General features: G+C 38.4%; 2 protein-coding genes across 7 annotated transcripts in view; one reads left to right on the top strand and one right to left on the bottom strand.

Moving 5' to 3' along the window:
* Positions 1-52: 52 nt before the first annotated feature.
* Positions 53-6,511, bottom strand: brms1la (BRMS1 like transcriptional repressor a). 2 transcript variants are annotated; one of them, XM_059353942.1, is made up of 9 exons: positions 6,484-6,511; positions 4,545-4,703; positions 4,251-4,341; positions 4,019-4,146; positions 3,854-3,933; positions 3,251-3,347; positions 3,032-3,121; positions 2,843-2,907; positions 53-2,741 (listed from the first exon to the last, which is right to left on the bottom strand). In XM_059353942.1, the coding sequence occupies exons 2-9, from the start codon at positions 4,681-4,683 to the stop codon at positions 2,643-2,645; spliced, it is 789 nt and encodes a 262-aa protein (XP_059209925.1). In that variant the 5' UTR covers positions 4,684-4,703; positions 6,484-6,511; the 3' UTR covers positions 53-2,642. The 2 variants fall into 2 exon arrangements, with proteins under 2 accessions (XP_059209925.1, XP_059209924.1); XM_059353941.1 differs by lacking the exon at positions 6,484-6,511 and adding an exon at positions 5,399-5,622.
* The window catches only part of ralgapa1 (Ral GTPase activating protein catalytic subunit alpha 1), an 87,332-nt gene continuing 73,142 nt past the window's right edge, over positions 5,747-19,936 (top strand). For 2 of the 5 annotated variants that reach the window (XM_059353936.1, XM_059353937.1), the window contains exons 1-15: positions 5,755-6,277; positions 9,730-9,840; positions 9,954-10,003; positions 11,088-11,145; positions 12,256-12,299; positions 12,559-12,736; positions 13,443-13,558; positions 14,080-14,218; positions 14,813-15,021; positions 15,970-16,293; positions 17,267-17,440; positions 17,986-18,057; positions 18,200-18,348; positions 18,501-18,624; positions 19,640-19,786. In XM_059353936.1, the coding sequence (XP_059209919.1) occupies positions 6,172-6,277; positions 9,730-9,840; positions 9,954-10,003; positions 11,088-11,145; positions 12,256-12,299; positions 12,559-12,736; positions 13,443-13,558; positions 14,080-14,218; positions 14,813-15,021; positions 15,970-16,293; positions 17,267-17,440; positions 17,986-18,057; positions 18,200-18,348; positions 18,501-18,624; positions 19,640-19,786 (2,001 nt within the window). In that variant the 5' untranslated portion in view covers positions 5,755-6,171. Of the gene's footprint in view, positions 6,278-9,729; positions 9,841-9,953; positions 10,004-11,087; positions 11,146-12,255; positions 12,300-12,558; positions 12,737-13,442; positions 13,559-14,079; positions 14,219-14,812; positions 15,022-15,969; positions 16,294-17,266; positions 17,441-17,985; positions 18,058-18,199; positions 18,349-18,500; positions 18,625-19,639; positions 19,787-19,936 lie in introns of all 5 variants that reach the window. The other 3 variants (XM_059353938.1, XM_059353934.1, XM_059353935.1) reach the window with 3 other exon arrangements.

The raw sequence follows: 19,936 nt of genomic DNA on the forward strand, positions 1-19,936 counted from the left end.
TGCTGCTCCTCGATGAAGCGCATTCCAGAACAAAACATACAAACACCACAAATTTCTTATAAAACAACTTTTAATTGTAAAAGTCCCCCCTCAACAAGGACACAAATGTACCTGACAGTTTTCAACATAAACTGTGAAAAAAATATAGTGATTTGAATATTTAACATCCCCGCCACCACTATCTTCAAAACCCTCTGCTTTCAATATTATTAAATGGTATTTGTTTGTTCATTATCCTTTATAACCAGTTGGTTGTATCTGTGAAGGTTTAAGGGCGGGGGAACGATTGGTCTGTCAGTACAATTATTCAAACATCACAGTTGGCTTTCAAAAAAATCCTAACAACTCTGCACAGCCATTTAACCATAATACACTGAACAACTCCTATCAGAATGGTCATAAAGATGGAAGCATTTGTTATGTTTTATGTGAAATGATGTAAATGTGGTTTATACTTTAAAGAGTGAGCAACGGCTTCAGATAGAAAAGAGGTAGATGCATAAGAAGATAATGTAACCGGAAAACCTGTTGAACAACCATTTTAAAGGGATACCTTGGCATTTTGACTTTTTATTTTTCTTGTTTGTAATACATCTGGTCCTCAGTTACTACCCCAATTTTAAAAAGTTGTGATGCTGTGTAAATAAAAACAGAATGCATCAAATTCAGAATTTAAAGTGTGTATTTACAAAAACAATAGTTTATCAGTTTCAACAAAAATATAGCGTCTTTGTGCAGCTTTCAATTAAATATATGTCAAATTAATAGAAAAATATCAAGTCCCAACTCTTGTATTGTGATGTATTATAAAATCATCAAAGAGGGTCTACACTGATGCTCTATATGACAAGGCCAATTACATTAACAAAAATATAGGATTTTATAAAAGAGTTTGGTGAAGAAAAAAAAAAGATTAAAAATGCCCAGGTATCCCGTAAACACTGTATTTGGTGTAGAAGAGGATCTAATGAAATATCCCCGTTTTGTTTTTTTTGCTACGCTCTTAACACCAGTTACACACAGAGCTGCTGCTGGTATGAGGAAGTGCACTGGCAGTTTGTAAAGGCTGAGTTGAAGGCTTAAATGTCAGTGTCCAGTAGAAGCATACTCCCTCCTTGAATTTGGTTTATAGATTATATTTAGTTATGTTGCATTGTAAATACTGCCATCACTGTGATCATCTCAACCACAACAAAACTTAAAAACTCTCACAAATGCACAGTGCACCACTTATTAACAAAACAACAGGACAATTAAAATATCTTCCAAAGTAGGCACTGTGTCACACAATCACTAGCTAACTATTCCAAAACACCATAACAAAAAGTAATCATTAAACACTTAAACTGGTCCACATAAAAAAAGTACAAAAATTAAAAATATCTCATGGCACAATCAACCAGGTTCATATATCAACCACCATTTCCTCATGTGTCATTGGAAGCTGTATCATTAACCCTCTAGGTTTAGGATTTAAAACCACAGTGCTTTCAATTACATACAATAATGTGGTGCCTGTGAAACAAAACCTAAAGATTCTAACTTCCAAAATGTTTGCAAAGGCTTTTCAACTGCTGGTGAGCAGAATGATCCATGTGACTTGTGGTGTGTTTGTTATATGGGTACTAATAACAATTTTTGGTCAGATTCAAACTCATTTTAACTATGTGAACAGACCAAATAAATTCAGTTCAGCCAACACTGTTAGACTACCTAAATAGACAACGGCACTCTCACCAAACACTAGATTCTGGGACATCTATTTTAAAGAATAAAACTGTCACTAGTGTTTTTTTGGGCACGCAGGAATTTTTAAAATAAATGATCACAATGAAATGAATACTGGAATGAGTTTCAGTGGGTTCAGCAGAGATCAGTCTTAAAAAGGTTGAACTCAGGGTATCACACTTTCCTTATAACTGTCTGCTCATGGGACATTTACAGAAGTCCATTTCTGTCAATAAAAGGAAAAAACAAGATGAACACTATCCCTTGTGATAAAAAAAACCCCAAACATTCTGTAAGTCATGATAATGAGAAACTTTCACAAAACAATGACTCAAAATCATGAGTTAGGCTCTCGAAAAAATGACTTAGTTGCTCAAAAAACGACTTAGCATCTCAAAATAATTAGAAACGTCATTAAAAGTCTTTATTTTGAGATACAAAGAAGTCATTATTTGAGAAAAGTAAGTCATCATTTTGAGAATGTTTATTTCTAATTCATAAAAATAATCTAGAACTTTTTTGGAATAACAAATCATAATTTTGAGAGGTTTCTTATTATAAGGATTTACAGGACCCCCCCCCCCATCACATTTGCAGAAATGAGTAAAGAATGAAAAAAAATAAAGTTTTCTGAAAAGTAAAAATTCCAAAAGTACCGGTAACTAACATGCAAGTGTAAATAATGTTTCTATTCCTGTTGTCCTTTAAAGGGATTCAAACCTGTGAGTCCTTATTGTGTGCGCCTGTTGGCACGAGAGGCAGCTTACCGACTGGTGTCGCTGTTAGCTGAAGAGTGTAGTGAAAGATTGAGAGAAATGTTCATGCCACCATGTGTGTCAGTTATATGTTTGCATGTATTGTGCATGTGTATGATTGTGTGTGTGTGTGTGTGTGTGTGTGTGTGTGTGTGTTCCTCAGCAGTTGAGAATGGGTCTGTTTCTGTCTGGTCTGAACGGGAACACAGGGCTGTCGGAGTCGGCTTTCCCTCTGTGGGGACCCAGCGTGGCCACGGCCTGGAAGATAACGAACATGTACACGGTTGGTAAAATATGCCTGTTCACACACCAACGCCACGAAGACACAGCTCTGAATATCAACAGACACATTTTCACACCTTTCTGATAGCTGTCCAGTCCTCCAGGATGTCCAGGTCAGGTAGCATGTAAACAATATATGGGCGTGAGCAGAGTTAAGGATGGAATAAAAAGACACATGTAGATTCCAGCATTGGGGATTCATAGAAGCAGTATTATACATACTAAGCAGTATCAACGTAACAGAGGTATTAACAGTAGAAGGATATCCGACACCACTGAAGGTCGTCTCCTCTTCTTATCTGGACTTAAAGCATCTCTCCTCTTCTTCCTTCCTGATAACTCGTCATTCCACAACTCTGAGACACAGAGACAGATTAAAATGCATTGAAGATAGCACAAAATGCTGGATGTATGTAGTGTGTTCATTAAAATGTATTTAGTTGCACATGCATGACATAATTCATGAAATGTTCCGTGGGCGTCACCTGATGTAATATCTATGCTGTGTCTGTCTTCCTCCAGTCTTCTAATTTTCTCCTCCAGTTCACTTTGTACTGTGTCAAACAGCAGCAGCTTCTCACTCTGCACACACACGTAGAAGTATTGACATAAAAAAACCAATCAGATCTAAATAAGAGCGGGCATACATCAAAATACATACATACACCACTATTCATTTTGTAGATCACTTAATTTCAAATCAAAGTCTTTAAGTATTTGTATCCCCTTAAACACAAGCAGGTTCAGGTTTGTTTGTTTTTTCTTTCCTTTTTTGCTCCTGCAACATTTATCTGCACCTCTGTGGCAACAGCACTGTCATGGCTACAAGTAGGGGGACCTCAAAAATGTATTTTGTGGAGTATAACACAGTTATAATGCCACAAAGCATTAAAAAACAAGTTGAATTCAACTCAATTTCAAATAACATATATAATAAAGTGATTTTGAGGAAAAATCACTATTTTAAGCTTAAATTTCAATTTGCTTAGTAATACTGCAATAATATAAAATATATAAAATATAAGACAGAAGATAATGAAAGTGTGTGTGTGTGTGTGTGTGTGTGTGTGTGTGTGTGTGTGTCTGACCTCCCAGTGTTGGCATGCTGCCTGGATCTCACACTCATACTTGTTCTTCACAGACTCCAGGCACAACTCTCTGTAGATCCCTGACAAATGCAGAGAGAAACACACAGTCAGAGAGTGATAAAGGAGACCAGGGTGTGTAAGACTTCATGAGTGTGTTGAAGTTACCTGCCACCTTGGTGCGGACCTGCATGTTCTCCAGCAGTACAGCCAGAGGCTCCAGATACTCTGCTGCACGGCCAGCCTCCACCTCTGAAAGCTTGCTGTTCACCTGACTGAGACGCTCCCGATACAGCCTGCACACAAACACAAATGTTACTACAGCCATATCAAAGCCCTATGCATGAGTTTTTGTATGTTTTTAGATTAAACATTTAGATAAACGTGAGAAAAGCCTCACTGGTCTTTGAGATCAGTGAACTGTTTCTCCAGGTTTGACATTTCATCCAGACACTCCATCCTCCTCCGCTCACAGTCCTCCTCATCCATTTCTGGAACATGATAAAGACACACATAGAAGTAGATCTCGATTATTATGCCAGGCATAAAACATCTGCAAATATGCAGTGTCTTAAAACTTTGAAAGCATCTACTTTTTTTAATATACAAATACATTTTGTTTCTTTTACCAGCTATCATTAATATATCTTGAATAGGAAAATGGCTCATTTTATAATGTTTCAGCATTTCTCACCAGAGCTGTCTCCATCCTCTGAGACAGAGGACGTGTCAGAGTCCTCCTCCTCTGAGCTGGACGCTTCTTGCTCCTGCTCTTCCACCTCCATCTCTTCTGCTGTACTCTCCTTCTTCTCCCTGTCACGGTGCACCGGCATGGCAGCAGGTCAACTCCAGACTATTAGTGTGACAGATGGAGAGACAATGTCAGGCTCTTTTGGCAGTTTTGCATGCAACAGATACAACTGTATGCTTAGCATATTCATTAATTCCATTTGTTTAGTTTTCAGCGTGGCAAATTACCTAGCAGTTCAAAGTTATTACAAAGAATTACAAATAAATTGCTTAACACATTCATTTAGCAACAAAAAGCAAAACACATCCATCAATATCTCTACATACGTTTCTTCATTCATTTAATTGTGTAATACCCCTATAGTTGTTTACAAAATGCAAGTAGGGATGAGGGGTAGCCAACGAAATTATATTCTATTATTTAAACATATTTATTACTCTGTATTTTCATGGTGGATCCATTGGGAAAATTATATTGGAAATGTTTTGGGCAAATACTGTTACGTCAATGAAAACAAGAAGGACCCTCTATTAGCATATGGCTTTATTATATTGCTTGGGAGTAGTTATTCAATGTTACTCACGCAAAGCACTTTGAATTCACTAGCAAGTTTAACTGTTTTCCCCTTTATTCATCAAACTATACAGGTAAAAATAAACAATAACAAACGACAACACAGCAAGTTAGCATTGCATTAGCATGTTAGCAAGCCAGGAGAGTTCGATAACAAGCGAGATTAGCACGGGTTGTAACAAAAATATATTAAAAGGGAAGCTTAAAACTTAATTATAACTCACGAGATGAGGAGGTACAGGCCGTTAGCGAGAATGTTTAAAGAAATGCAAAAGGACCTTAAACTTATTTTTCCCTCGGTTACAATTGCACTCGTGTGTCCAAGCTAAGCTAAAAACAAATCTTAGTTGGGCGCTCTTAATTGTGTAGGGAAATGTAGTTCTCTGTCACCAATGTTCCCATCACTAAAGGTCGGGCAACCAGCCGCTAAACTACGTTACCCATGAGCACTGTGGACTGAGGAGGAGAGTTCGAGCGTAACTGTCGAAATGAGTTTTTAACTTTAAAAGCAGTTTGACGCCGTTTGTGTCAGAAACAAATTGCAGTTTTGTAATATTCGTGTATATTAGATTTAAAACTTGATAATCAAACTTATTGTTTAATTATTTTGACGTTGAATTTCTCTGGTATCCATTACTTTGTTTTCCTCCTCCCTCCTCCTCCGCCATCATGTTTTCTAAGTGAACAGCGGAGCTAACCAGCTAGTTCAGCCTTCAAGCTGCGGACTGTTGTGGACGGGAGGTGCGATGGATGGATGTTTTGCCCCGCTACGTTTTACACATTTGTCTTAGTTTAAAAAGAATGCGCCGACAAAATTTATCCATCGATATACTCCGCGCTGTTGCGGAGGGCTGCTGATTCGCACATGATACAGCAGCAACCTACGGTTTCTCGTTATAGTTTGAAGATTAACGCCTAGCTGAGGCTGTTTAAGTGGCTACACGGCTAGCTCCTCCTTGCTGTCTACCATCGCATTCTTGTGTCTCCTGCCCCAGGAATGTTTTCCAAAAAGCCTCATGGGGACGTTAAGAAATCAACACAGAAAGTGTTGGACCCAAAGAAGGACGTGTTGACAAGACTGAAACATCTCAGAATAGTCATAGGTAAGTTAAAAATAATTTTTAAGCAGCTAACAGATTAGCTTATACGTGCCAGTGTGTTGATAAAGGGAATGCCACACCAAACTCGCTCTAAAAAACACGATTTTCGAAGTTTACTTGCATGTAAACAGAGGCGCAGCCTTTTTTATAACAAACTTTAATGCCATTTAAGATATCTTAAGCATCTACTCACCAATTCGGCATCTCACCTGTAGTCACTTGCTAAGCATTTGAGCACTTGTTCTAATACATTTTCCTCATCGTTATTGTTTTTTTGCATCCCTCCGAATAACTATGATGGGCAATGATGAGCCTTGTGTATACAGGCTAAAAGTGAAGGTTGTGTGAAAAGTAAATGCGGCTAGCTGTATCCGCTGTCAACAGAATAGAGGCAGAGGGTTTAAAGGCGTGATTTACACTGTTTACAATTGGTAGTGTCTTAACATTGTCAGGTTTTCAGTGGATTTTGGCTTAGGATCTTTGCATATTGGACAATCGGATGTAATGTTTTTTATTACTGTGTGATTACGTGCATAGGAAATTCTCTGCATGCATTTCGCTGTTGATATACGTTGTTAGTCAGGCTGTTGTGATTTCTGCAGGGGTGTGCCTGAGTGCTAGATAAAGACCTTGTCTGTGTGTAAGAGAGAAATGCTGAGTTTTTAAAAACGTGTTAAGATGTGTTACAACACAATATCAATTGCAGTGTTTGGACTGTGTTGGAGAATAGGGAGGGTGGTGGTGTAATGGTTATGAATAAGTGATGGATTCAAGAGTGCCTTTGTGATTTGTGTATCATTCACTGGCACACACTTGCTCTCACACATGTACACACCCACACACACACACACACTGACCGGAGAGGGAAACAGCCTCTACTATTTCCTCCCTATGTCCAGTACAGTAGCTCAACTTCCTGTTTCTATTGTAAGAACTACTGGGCTCTATGTTTATGTGTGTGTGAGAGGCAAAGAGAGAGAGGGGTGTGCCGCTCTCTCTGCTCTATGGGGAGTACAAGACCTTGATAAGAATCACAACAGAGACACGCACACACAAACACGTTGCAGACACATTGTTTGAGAAGGAATACTGGGACAGCTGAACAATAGCTAACCACACCGTTTTAGGAATCATGGTGCCAGACCACCACTTGAGGAAAATACTTATGGGTATTATCAGTTGCAGCACTTATAAGAACTGGAGCAATGCCACCAACTTTAGAGAGCAAGCAAGCACTGCAAGAATTACTTGTCGATGTTGCTTGTTGATTATTGCCATTGTAGTAAACAGAGTGAGCACTTAGAGTATTGGATCATTTTTTAAAGTTCTGTTATAGATTAGTTCATACCTGATCTGAAAGAATGATTCAACAAGAAGTTGCATCGCTCCAATGCAATCAGGTTATTTAGTAACTGATTCCAAACCCTGTTTGACCCTGCTGTTGATGTTGGAACAAGTAGCTGTTATGTTTAGTGACCTTGACTAGATTTATATTGAGTCAATAATGACAGAAGATGTCACCTCCATATCACATTACAAGGTCAGAATTTGCTTTTATTATCAGAAGTCAAACTATTTCTGTTCCTAAAGTACCCTGATGATTTCTTAAGGAACTTTTAAGTTTGACAGAAGTTTGTGAAAGCACTTATTCAAGTAAGGGAACCAGAAATACAACTTATTCAGAATATAGTTAGGGTCCAAAACCCTCTCAGTAAAGGCACTACTACATGTGTGATATTAGCATTGGCTCTATATTTTATTAAAGCCAAATTGAGAATAATGATTAATGATTAAAAAATGATCGATCGTGAATCCAATATAATGACTCATTTGTAATATGAGTCAAAATAATAGCAATTCGATATTTTTTCCCAAACCCTACAGCCCTAATCCTAGTCACTTCCACACAGTGAGGCACAAAGCTTATTTATTTAAAACTTTTTGGATCGGCGCTCTGTATAGGGCGATAACCATAGCCCAGGTGTTGGTATTAGGTCTAAAAAAGTTGGTATGTGCATCCCTAATAATTAGTTATGCAAACAATAGCTTCTGTGCATTGCCTTTCGACATGGTGTGTCCAATCAGGTCGTCCGGAATGTTGTGTTAAAAATGTCAATGCCCTGAGGAAAAGATAGAAAACCACTCAGCTAAGCCACTAAGACCTTACAAGGGCAGCCGCTATGGCACAGACAGCCTCAGTATGTGTGTGTGTTGCAGAGTTGAGCTTTCAAACTTTATATAAACAAGTCCGGAGACTATCACCAGAATGTCTTCAGAGTGTGCTGATACCTGTGTACAGTATGTGTGACTTAGTGCACAGCTTAGTATATATTCTTTCAAAGATTCAGTCCAGAACATGTAGATGTAAACTTTCCATTCTTCAGAGCAGTATATCTGAAACTGCTGTTACCAACTAGGCTGTGTTTGACATGACACAGGTGTATTTAGAGTACACAGATGCTGCGGTGAGGTTACATTGCTCAGATATACTTCCTGTGATGAAAAGTCAGAAATGTGGCTTCATCACAACACTCTAAAAGATGTGTTAAGACTTACAGCTCAAAAACATTTGAACTGAAGATAGAGAAAAGCCGAGTGGTTGAATTTCAAAATCTATTCACTTATAAATTAATTGTGAAATTGTCTCCCGCTCATCTGATGTTTTTATTGCTACATTTTATTTAATGTTGAGAAGGTGAAGTTGAGAAGCTCATTTGATGTTTTGTATGTATAATGGATGTATAATGATGTGAGGAATGAAAATGATGATGGTCCTGGAAGCAGATTGAATGTTGAACACTGTTTTCATCACTGAGAAAGTTAACTTTTTTCTGGGGGAATCAAGGACATGTAATATGTCATTTTTTACCTCATCAAAATGTCTAAAATGACTTGAAATCTGTCATTGTATTCAAGATAATGGTCTGCTTCATTTGCCTATCAATGACATCATATCCCCTTTGTGCATGTATCAGAGTTGTGGTTGTCTGATAGAGGCTGCCCTAAATTGGCTTTTTATTATTATTTTAAGCCATCTTTTTACCGTACACCTTTTAGATCTTGGTGTTTTTTAACAGGAGAAAATAATTTAGCCATGGGATGTCTGGATCTTAAGTTATCTGAGAAACGAGCTGAACAAACATTAGCGGCAGCTCAGCTCACAGCCTCTTCCCGACTTACTGTGTCCGCCTAACAGCCTTGGAACAGAAACACTGATTTTCAACAAGAAACAGCTTTATTCAGTGTTTGTACCCGTTTTAATCACCTGGCCCGTTTGTTTCGGTGAGGAGACCTGACTGCAGTGACAGCAATGGTGGTGGAGGCGTGAATCTACGCTTGTCACAATGTCAACAAACTCCACCTTCTGTTATTGTTTTGATTGAGAGTACCCTCGTGGCAGAAAATTGCCTATTGTGTTTTGAATTGTTTGCTTTATTCCTCCTCTTATTATCCAGAAAATGCAGAGCCTTCAGAGCTGAAACAGTTCTTCGACCTGAACTACTCCCACATCTACTATGTCTTCTTTGAGAACTTTGTCACCATTGAGGTCAGCCTCAAGCAAAAAGGTAAGTTTTACTCACTCTGGTTGGTCAGTCTTCACATTGTAGACATAAAGCAGTTGCTATTCAGCCATCAGCCATACTGTTGTGCTTCTTTCAAGCTAGTCTGTGTGTTTCAGGTCACAAGTCTCAGAGGGAGGAGCTGGACTCGATTCTCTTCATCTTTGAGGTAATAAGATCTCATTGTAAATAGAGAAAACTTACTAAAAAGTTCAAAATGAATGCTTTGACATAGGGGTGCACCGATTTCCTTAATTTAAATCTGTGATCGGCCGATTCTTTTACGTCAAACCGATCTTATCTAGCGATCTCATCTACCTCCGCAAAGGTCTGAAAGTGCGTCTGCACGTACGCGTACTTCTGCATGACTGTATGACTTCTGCATGCGCGCACACAGTCGGATTAGCGTCCATCACGTGACAACAGTCACCCAGAGCACGCTCAACCAATCATGTCATCAGTGTAAGTATTTTTGGTTGCAGTTCTTTTGTTAGTTTGTCCTGTAAATTGTTGCTATTTATTTTAAGTTCAATATTTTATTTACTACATCAGACATTGTGATTTCCTTTATTTGTTAAAGAAAAATACTGCTGTGTTATTGTTTTTCAATAAAAGAAGATTCAAACATTGAAGGTGTATCCTGTGAGTTATAAAAAAATCATCAGGTCAGGCTTTTAAGAATCGGCCAGAAAATTACAATCGGTGCACCCCTTCTCTGACATTATGTGAAACTAAAACACTGAATTGTTTTTGATTCCATGAGCTCTAACTTTCTGTAGGTGGTCTCGGTCAGTAACACAGCACCAGCTGACATTGACCTCAGACTGAGACCACTGGCATTTAGCAACACTGATTTGGTTGTGGTGTTTAGAGGAGCCAGGATAAGATAGCAGAGTCAGTATGTGTTACTGACCTTCATTTGGCCCAACACACTTTAAATTCACAACAAGGCAGAGCACAAGTCCAGTTGGTACTTGGACAAAACAATGTGCTTAATATAGGTTTTCTCTGTAAGGCATTGCTTAGAATTAGCATGAACAGTAGACTTAGCTCATACGATTGATAACATTTAAATGTCATACTGTCTATATTTTAAACATAGCAGGTTTCTTAAGTCATTAAATTGTCTGAATCTTGAACAAGCCATTTGAATTTGAATCATTATTTTTTTACCAGGATAATATATAAAACAAACTCTTATCACAGAACATTACAAGGCAAAAATGGTTCTCAAATCTTTTTTTACTTTCCAGAAAATCCTTCAGCTCCTGCCAGAGAGAATCCAAAGCCGCTGGCAGTTCCACAGCATCGGTAATAAATAATAAACGAAACCACACTTTTCTTTAAACATCTTACATTTTATCTTATACATATGTGCAGCCGATCACATCTTCCCAGCAAACTATGTGTTGAATTAAGTTTACCTACATTTGGGCAGTGTGGACACCCACATGATAGATTATTAGGGCCCGAGCAGGCATCGACCTGCGAGGTCCCTATTGTATTTCGAATGATTAGGGCCCGAGCAGGCAACGACCTGCGAGGTCCCAATTGTATTTCGAATGATTATTTATTAGGGCCCGAGCAGGCAGCGACCTTTCGCAAATTCGCAAAATGTCGCAAACCTACTTTTTCGAACTCCTCCTAGGCCATTTCATCGTTTTGCACCAAACTTTGCACACAGCATCTATGGACCCTCATGACAAAAAGTTATTAAAATAATTTTGATTACCCAAAGAATACTCAAGTTATTAAATAACAACTTCCTGCAGGTGGCGCTATTATCAACACAAAACACAAAGTGTTGCATATCTCCACATTGGTGTGTCTGAATGACATGAAACTCAGGTTCCTACTTCCCCATGAGCCCCTGAGGTTCTCTGCAAAATTTTGGGCGATGACCACTAGGTGGCGATCTTTAAATTGAAGTATTTTATATCTCTACATCGGTTGGTCGGATTAACACCAAACTTGGTATACTTATTGTCAATGCCCTCCTGAGGATAACCCTTGAAGATTTTATTGATCGGCCCCTAGGTGGCGCTCTGGCGGCATTTTAACTTAATAAGTGCCACTGTGCCCAGACCATAAGACTTAAGGCAATGAAATTCATAGGGGTGGTATAGACTGGTCCCTGTAACGCACACACCCCGACGGCAGCATGCCCCGACACGTGTGTACTGCGAGGGCCCGTTCAGTACTGCTTGCAGTCCTAGTTTAATGTATGTAATGTGAAAGACCAACTGGCACTGAAAATTCAGAATGAGAAGAATGTGAGATGGTGTATATGTGCTTACATTTGGGGGGAAAATTGTACCAATATTAATGTATGTGAAATCAGCTTTAACTGTCTAAGTGTATGGTATATTGACTGTGCACTGTTGTTTGAAATGACTAGGCTGACATTTGTTTTTCTCTTAGGGCTGATCCTCAAAAAGCTGTTGCACACTGGGAATTCTCTGAAGGTACCGCTCTGATCCGTTGTTGACTTTGTCCATCATAGCCTTGAGATCCATATCTTCTCTTTTTAAAAATACCCATGTGTGGACTACACATGGGTATTTTTAATTTTTTTAAGCTTTGTTCACAAGAAAAAGAAAAAGGCTGCGTTTCAAAAATTAGAAATACCTGTGTATGTGTGGACTAGACCTAAGAGGACCTGTCCAGCCTAATTGAGGCAAATAACATGTAATAATTTGTCTCCATCTCTCACCAACGTTGTAGATCCGTCGTGAAGGTGTGCGCTTGTTCCTGCTGTGGATGCAGGCATTGCAGAGTAATGCAGAGCGTGAGCAGCTCTGCATGTTTGCCTGTTTGATTCCCGGCTTCCCAGCTCCACTCTGCCATGGGACCCCACGCACCCTAGACACGCTGATCAACCCACCGCTGAGTTTAACAGAGAGTTAGTACAACACACACACACACACACACACACTGGGGTTAGAATGATAAATGGGCTCATTCAGCTATTATTAGAAAAATTAGCCATTCACAGCACCTGACAAGTATGGAGTACTATTTCAGTCAGAAAAAGAGAAAAAAAATAAGCTGACAACCGCGTGATGAAAAAAAATCCTGTAATTTTGAGAAAGTTTCTCATTAATTGCATTTATTATATTGTTATTTTTAAGATACTATGTCAGTATTTCCAGTTACTGTTCTTGTTTTGTGATACCAAGTCATCATTTAGAGGTACTATGTCATTATTTTAAGGTACTAAGTCATCATTTAGAGATACTATGTCATTATTTTAAGGTACTAAGTCATCATTTAGAGATACTATGTCATTATTTTAAGGTACTAAGTCATCATTTAGAGATACTATGTCATTATTTTAAGGTACTAAGTCATCATTTAGAGATACTATGTTGTTATTTTGAAGTCCTTATTTCAAGAAAATGTCTCATTTTATCAACTTACAGGATCTTTTTTATTATCATATTGGTGGAAATGGGCTTTCATAGTGCAAGATATGATATATATTGGCTAAGATTTTGAATTCTGCCATTTTTTTTAATGAATGTGTATATTGAGATTAAACTGATGGCAACATATTTTGCAGCAATAATTGCAATAAAAAGTTTAACGACTCTGCTTCCCTCCTACAGCTCAGGTTACACCAGAGGAGATCACTCCATTGGTTCCTCCGCAGTCAGGTGACAAGAACCAGGAAGACCTGACTGCTTACTTTTTAGAAGCGCTACTCAAATACATGGTAAACCAGGTATTATCATATTTCCTTACTAACAATACATAAATGCACTTTAACAAATGTTGTGATGCCCCACTAATGCCACTAATGCATAAACGAACATGAGAGAAAACATGTCCCAATTGCCCAATCAATGATTTAATGGTCACTTTTTTATTTACTATACTTACCAATAACTTTTTATTTACTTATTGGTTTTAGGCCCAAACAGCTGTCATTTACATTTTCAAATTCTTCTTAAAAAATGTCATGTGTTGAAACTTGATGGTAAATAAAGTAATCTGTTACTGGTTTCACTAACTCCTTCACCTGCAAATGTCATCCCTTATTGACAGATACAGACCTTTTTCTTGTAGTTCCTCTTCTTGCTGCTATCACACACACACACACACACACACACACACACAGACTGATAACATTCTCCACTAAAACAATGGTGCTCTTCTCCGCTTGACCCTATTTTGTGTGTGTAATGCTCTTTTTATAACACAGGCTTGTTTGTCCTAATGTGCGTGTCTGTGTGTGTCTGACAGGCCAAGTCTCTCGAGTGGCGTTGTAAAGAGAACCATGAACGTGGCTTCAGCTTCCTCTTTGGTCACTTCAGGAAGTTTTACCTTCCTCACATCTTCCCCAACTTTGCAATGGAAACCAGCCTCTACAACCCAATACTGGGTCAGTAACATTAGATCTCACACATATTAATGTAAATCCAGTGGCCCATTGGAACACATTGAACAGCATTGTTGTATTATTGTAACCACATAGATCAGGGGTAGGCAACCCGCGGCTCCGGAGCCACATGTGGCTCATCAGGCCATCTACAGCGGCTACCTGTAACTCTGATCGAAACATTTTAATTATAATTTATCATTAGTGTAGGCTAACATCAATTTGTATTCTTCAATTGTAAAAAATGTGTGGTTTATGAACAGGTCAGTAAAACATTTTCTTTTAACATTTTCACATTTAACTAAAATGTGCATCATAGCTCATGAAAGTCTGTGGCCCGGCACCTTAACCTCTAAATTTTCCCAATTTCAAGTCTTGTTTTGACAAAACCATATTAATAACTGCTCATTATGACCTATTAGTAATGTTAGTAGGTTGAATAGGCTTTAATTAAGGCTGTTTTATCTTCATTGTAAGGCTAAAAAAAATTGTGGCTCCATTCTGGGATTTTTGCTCTTTTTTGGCCAACAATGGCTCTTTTGTTATTAAAGGTTGCCGACCCTTGACATAGATAATGAGTATCTTCTCTCCCTGCAGATGTGCCTCCGATGCGTCCCAAGCCGTACTACAGCGTGGTGCGCAGGGAGCAGGACGGCGGGGAAACGGTGTACTGCACCAAGGAGAGCTTCCTTCAGGCGCGAGTCATCTTCATCCGCTGGCTGGTTTCCTTCTGGCTCGAACCACGGCCCAACTCACACACACACATCCCGGGAACAGAGGGAGAGATCGTCCCCAAGAACATACAGGTTAACACATACATATTTCACCAATAGACAGGGTCAGCCAAGTATGATTTAAACCACTGGAAAGTTCCTTGAACTTATTTGCAGTGTGTTCAGCATGTTTTTTTTGCTTCTGCATCATTTTATTCACCTCATTTGTGTTTTATCCGCCTCATTTTTCACTGCAATATATAAATCCTGCACCTCTTTTGAAACGGCACAATCGTTACTGGAAGAAGGAAGAACTAAAAAATGTCCTGTGTGGAGTATAACACAGTTATAATGCCACAAATAACAGAAAAAGAACAAAAAGTTGAACTTCTTTGATCATTTATTTTACAGAAAGTAGAACAAAATTTAATCCATATATAGAAAATTGTTCCAAGTGCCCACAAGTGTTACCAGTATCAGAAGAAAATGGGGGCTCCACATGCTATTCATATTAAACTATTAACAACTATTTACTATTTAAATTTTTACAACCAGTGTTTGTCTCTATGAGGAGTGCAGAATTTAATGTTTTTTTTGCAGGATGTGGTTGGTGCAAACTTTGTAGTTTTGGTGAAATTCTAGACATGTAGAATAAAGTGATTTTGATTAAATATCACCATTTTAAAATTAGATTTGTTTGTTTGTTTCTGATGGAAGGGCTCGTCGCATATGATTCAATCTAAATTTGAAAATTTAACAATTATTTCTTGTTTTAAAGTTTCTGACTTTGCTTAATGTAATTGTGTATTGCATGCCTTTTGGAGTCCAGACTGTTTGGGTGTAGATAAAAATAAGAAAAGAAATTGATGATAAAATGTTACTCAAGACCTCCCCCCAAATATTAACATGAAATATTATTTTTTGATTTTTTAGTTTATTTTATGAGCTCATTGTTGTTTAACCCAAATTTTTCTTTCATGAGAAACAGCAAATCTGACAAAGGCAAAATTGAAATCTAAAATCTGAAATTTCCCTCTCCAGCGGGCAGCAGCCGGACTGGCAGCTCGCTCTGCAGGCAGCTCAGACGACAGCGGTGGAGGTGGGATTCGGTCCGACAGCCACCTTGAAGGTAGCGGGTGCTCGTCCGGATCGGGCGGAGGCAGCATGGGGCTGTCTGGGGGTCCAGGGATCGGGGGTGAACCTGAACAGAGTCACTCCAACACATCTACGCTGACAGAGAGGGAGCCCAGCTCCTCCTCACTCTGTTCCATGGACGAAGAGCAGCTAACGGACATGGAGGTGGTGAGGAGAGTTCTGACCAGCTCCAGAACCAACGTCAACTTCATCACTGAGATCTTTAGACAGGTAACGTTCTGTAACCATGTACAGTATGTAAAGAGATCTGACAAAAAGTTGTTCAGAACAGGGCTGCTAGGCTAGTTCTAGGTTGCTCGTCTAGAACTAGCACTCTTAAAATGCAATCTAGCCTATCATGGCTCAGTGTTGAAAAGAGGCTGGCCTCATGCACAGTGACATTTCTGAGCAACACATTGAGAACACACAGACCTGAGTTTGTGAGAGATAAAATAGTTTTTTTGTAATACTGTGCATAAACATAACATAACATAACACCAGGAAGGCAGACAAGGGTGATATTGTGCAAGCTCATCCAAGAACTAATTCTCTGAAAAGAACAGTGCTTTATAGAGAGAGTAAAATATGGAATGATTTACCACTTGATATCCGTCAAGAAAAAAGTAAAATATCCTTCAAAAAGAAATTAAAGATGTACTTTGTCAGTGGTTAATGTTGGGTGTTGGGCTTATTATATTTTTTTTTGGGGGGGGGGGTTATTTTTAAAAAATGTGTTTATTTTGGTTGAAAGGACGCTACTCTTTATAGAAGCAATGTTTGCCTGGATTCATGATGTCCAGGATTACAATCAATGATACTGGTTAAAGCTGTATTGTTTTTTTTTTGTATTTCATTTGTTTTCTGATCAAATGCATTTGACCAATTATTCCTAAACATTTAATCCAAATGGCTATAATTTAATGGTTTGATTCTACAAACTGTCTTTTTAATTTGTGCTGCATTTTGTAATGAACTTTTGTGCTGCACTTTTCTAATGTATTTTGTAATGTATTTTTACTGTTAAAGTTGTTGTAGGACTGTTGAGTATTACTTGTTGGAATGTGGATCCCAGGAAGACTAGCGAACTGCCATGGCACAAGCTAATGGGGAACCTTTAATAAAATAAAAAATAAAATATCATTCGTCTGTTTTTCAGTTCTGTCACAACATGTCCAAGCCTCTTTCTTTCTTCATCTATCTACAGGCATTTCTCCTTCCCATGTGTGAAGCTGCAGCGATGCGTAAAGTGGTCCGTGTTTACCAGGAGTGGATCTCCATGGAGGACAGGCCAGTGTTTATGAAGGAGCCGGAGGAGGGCCCCTATCCAACAACCGGCAGCCTGGATTCAGGCTCTCAGCTCGGAGACAAGGAGGACGAGGTGAGGAAGTACCTGAAGTCAGTTATACAAAACTAAAAAGGTTCAAATAAAGGTAGGCCAGAGAGATCAGAACAGATGTTTACAAAGTGATCTACTATGTCTGACATGGGTTTCTTTGTTGATGCCCAAAAACAGCATGATCAAAGCAAAGTAAGAATAAGAACGTTTGTATGAGTCTATACACTGCTTTCTAGGAATTCTTGAATATTATACCTTCAAGATGGAGCTTTATATGATAAATCATAGGCTTGAAAAATGTAGTCTGGGCTAAATTGTGCTGAACAGAAGTGTGATTCATCCACTAAAGAGAAATATTTGCCCTGTTTTTCTGAATCAACAAAAATATCTCTAAAAAATGTTTTAATTATTTAATACAGCAGAATGATGAAGCAAAAATATCTGCTCTTGTTTATTTCATTCGTTCTGGAAAACAGCTGTATCAATTTCCAATGTCAAATATCCAGTTTTTCCTCCAAATATTATTAGAAACAGAATAACAAAGAAATATGTTTAAAATTTTAATTGACTTTTTTTCTCTTCTTTAGGGACCGAACAAGGTGGTTGACAATGAACTGCTGGAGTACAGCGTTCATGCTGGAGTACAGACGACACTACAGGTACGGTTCTAACACATTCTCTGTCCATTTCATACATGCACACAAAATGTCTTGTTACTGTTTCTACTTCTCCTTGTACACACATCCAGAAGAAATAGTTTGCGGACCCATTTTACATCCCAACTGTTTGTCTCCTCTTCAGGTATTTATTACCCACTCCTCCAACGTTTTTCTCTTGGAGCCAGCCAACGACATCAAGATCCTTTTGGAGGAGCATGTCGACATGTGCAAGCGAGTTCTGAACATCTACCGCAGCCTTGTCATGCATGAGACCATGGACCAGAAAACATGGTAAAAACAGAAAAAAAGAAGCTGCAAAGACACCAAACACACAATAACTCATGTTACAGTGGACTGGGAGACACTTTCTAAATACAGTACAGCAGAATCATGTTGTTGAAGGTTTCTCACATTATCCTGCTTTTTTATGGATGTATTTGTAGGGAGCAGGTGTTACTGGTCCTGCTGAGGGTTACAGAGTCCGTGATGAAAAGACCTCCATCCATCATGCCCCAGGGCAAGAAGAACAACACACTGTCAGGCAGACTGGCTGGACCCATCTTTCAGGTACATCACCATAACAAACAGGACAGATATATTCTTTCATGGGTACCAGTAATATTCATATATTTTCTCTGTAAAGTATTTTTTTTTTAATTAGTAAATAAGAACACTGTTGCAGTCATGATAAGATGCCTGTTATTTGCAGTGTCATGCTGACATGTAGAGCTACAAAGACAGATGCAACAAAGATGAACTTTATCTATAATCAGTATAAATTAATTAAAACCGCCTAATGCATTTATCCAGGTGTTATGATCATCTAATGAAGTACAACCCCGAAAATATTTATATTGTTTAGAAAACACCAAACCATCTAAGCCCGAGTGTTTATGAAATGTATGTTTTATTTAAAAGCTTGCCAAAAATACTTACAATACAATAAATATATTTATTGGAGGAAGAAATTGTAAAAACAGGCACTACGGTCGAAACTTGAGTTACAACAGTTTCTGTTAAAAAAGTAACCAAAAGGGAACTTCAAATTGTAATATTTCTGTCAAAATCACTTTATTCTACATGTCTAATTTGAAATGTTGCCAAAAACATAGATAATGTTAAAAACATCATATTCTGCACTCATCAGCGCCACTAAGAAACCATGATTGATTCTGCTGAAATAAACAGTGGCCGTGACAAACATTCACTGGTAATCAGACAGAACTGCAGGCTGTTTATACAGAGCAGAGAGGAGAGGACGGGACAGTTTGCAAATAGAGGTTGTAAAAATGCAAATAGTTCAATATGAGTATGCCTCTTTTTTTTCCAACATTCATGACACTTGGAAAAGTGTTGTATAGAAAAATTCTATTTTATTCAAATCTTCAAATAATATATTTTTCCTGAGAAATTCAACTTCGGTATTGTCTTTTTTTATGATTTATGTCATGGTATGATTTAATGAAGTTTACCTTTTTAGGTATGACCCTTCTGTAAGTATTTAGCGTTAATGAGTAGACAACTGGAAAACAACATTTTCTAACACAGCTGTCTGTCATATCATTCCCTTCTTTCTGTACAGACACTGATAGTGGCCTGGATTAAGGGGAACTTAAATGTCTACATCAGCAGAGAGCTGTGGGACGACCTCCTCTCCGTCCTCTCCTCTCTTACCTGCTGGGATGAACTGGTCACGGAGTGGTCACTCACCATGGAGACCCTCACCAAGGTACTGGGAGTTATCGTAATCATGTATCACATTCAGAATTTCTCAGTGATGTTGGAAGACAAGATTTACTCCCACCTGTTTTTCCATCACTTTTTATGTGTGAAAACCCATGATAACCAAAGTATTAATGATAGCCGAGTATTATTAGAC

This window comes from Centropristis striata, chromosome 16 (genome assembly GCF_030273125.1).
Source record: "Centropristis striata isolate RG_2023a ecotype Rhode Island chromosome 16, C.striata_1.0, whole genome shotgun sequence".
Taxonomy (NCBI): Eukaryota; Metazoa; Chordata; class Actinopteri; order Perciformes; family Serranidae; genus Centropristis; species Centropristis striata.

What these genes read in the sequence shown, in the direction of transcription:
- brms1la (XM_059353942.1), bottom strand. Translation starts at nt 4,683, where the DNA reads ATGCCGGTGCACCGTGACAGGGAGAAGAAGGAGAGTACAGCAGAAGAG. An exon ending in CAGCATAGATATTACATCAG is followed by an intron (nt 3,122 to 3,250) that starts GTGACGCCCACG and finishes TCTGTGTCTCAG; the next exon opens with AGTTGTGGAATGACGAGTTA. An exon ending in ACGACCTTCAGTGGTGTCGG is followed by an intron (nt 2,908 to 3,031) that starts ATATCCTTCTAC and finishes AACTCTGCTCAC; the next exon opens with GCCCATATATTGTTTACATG.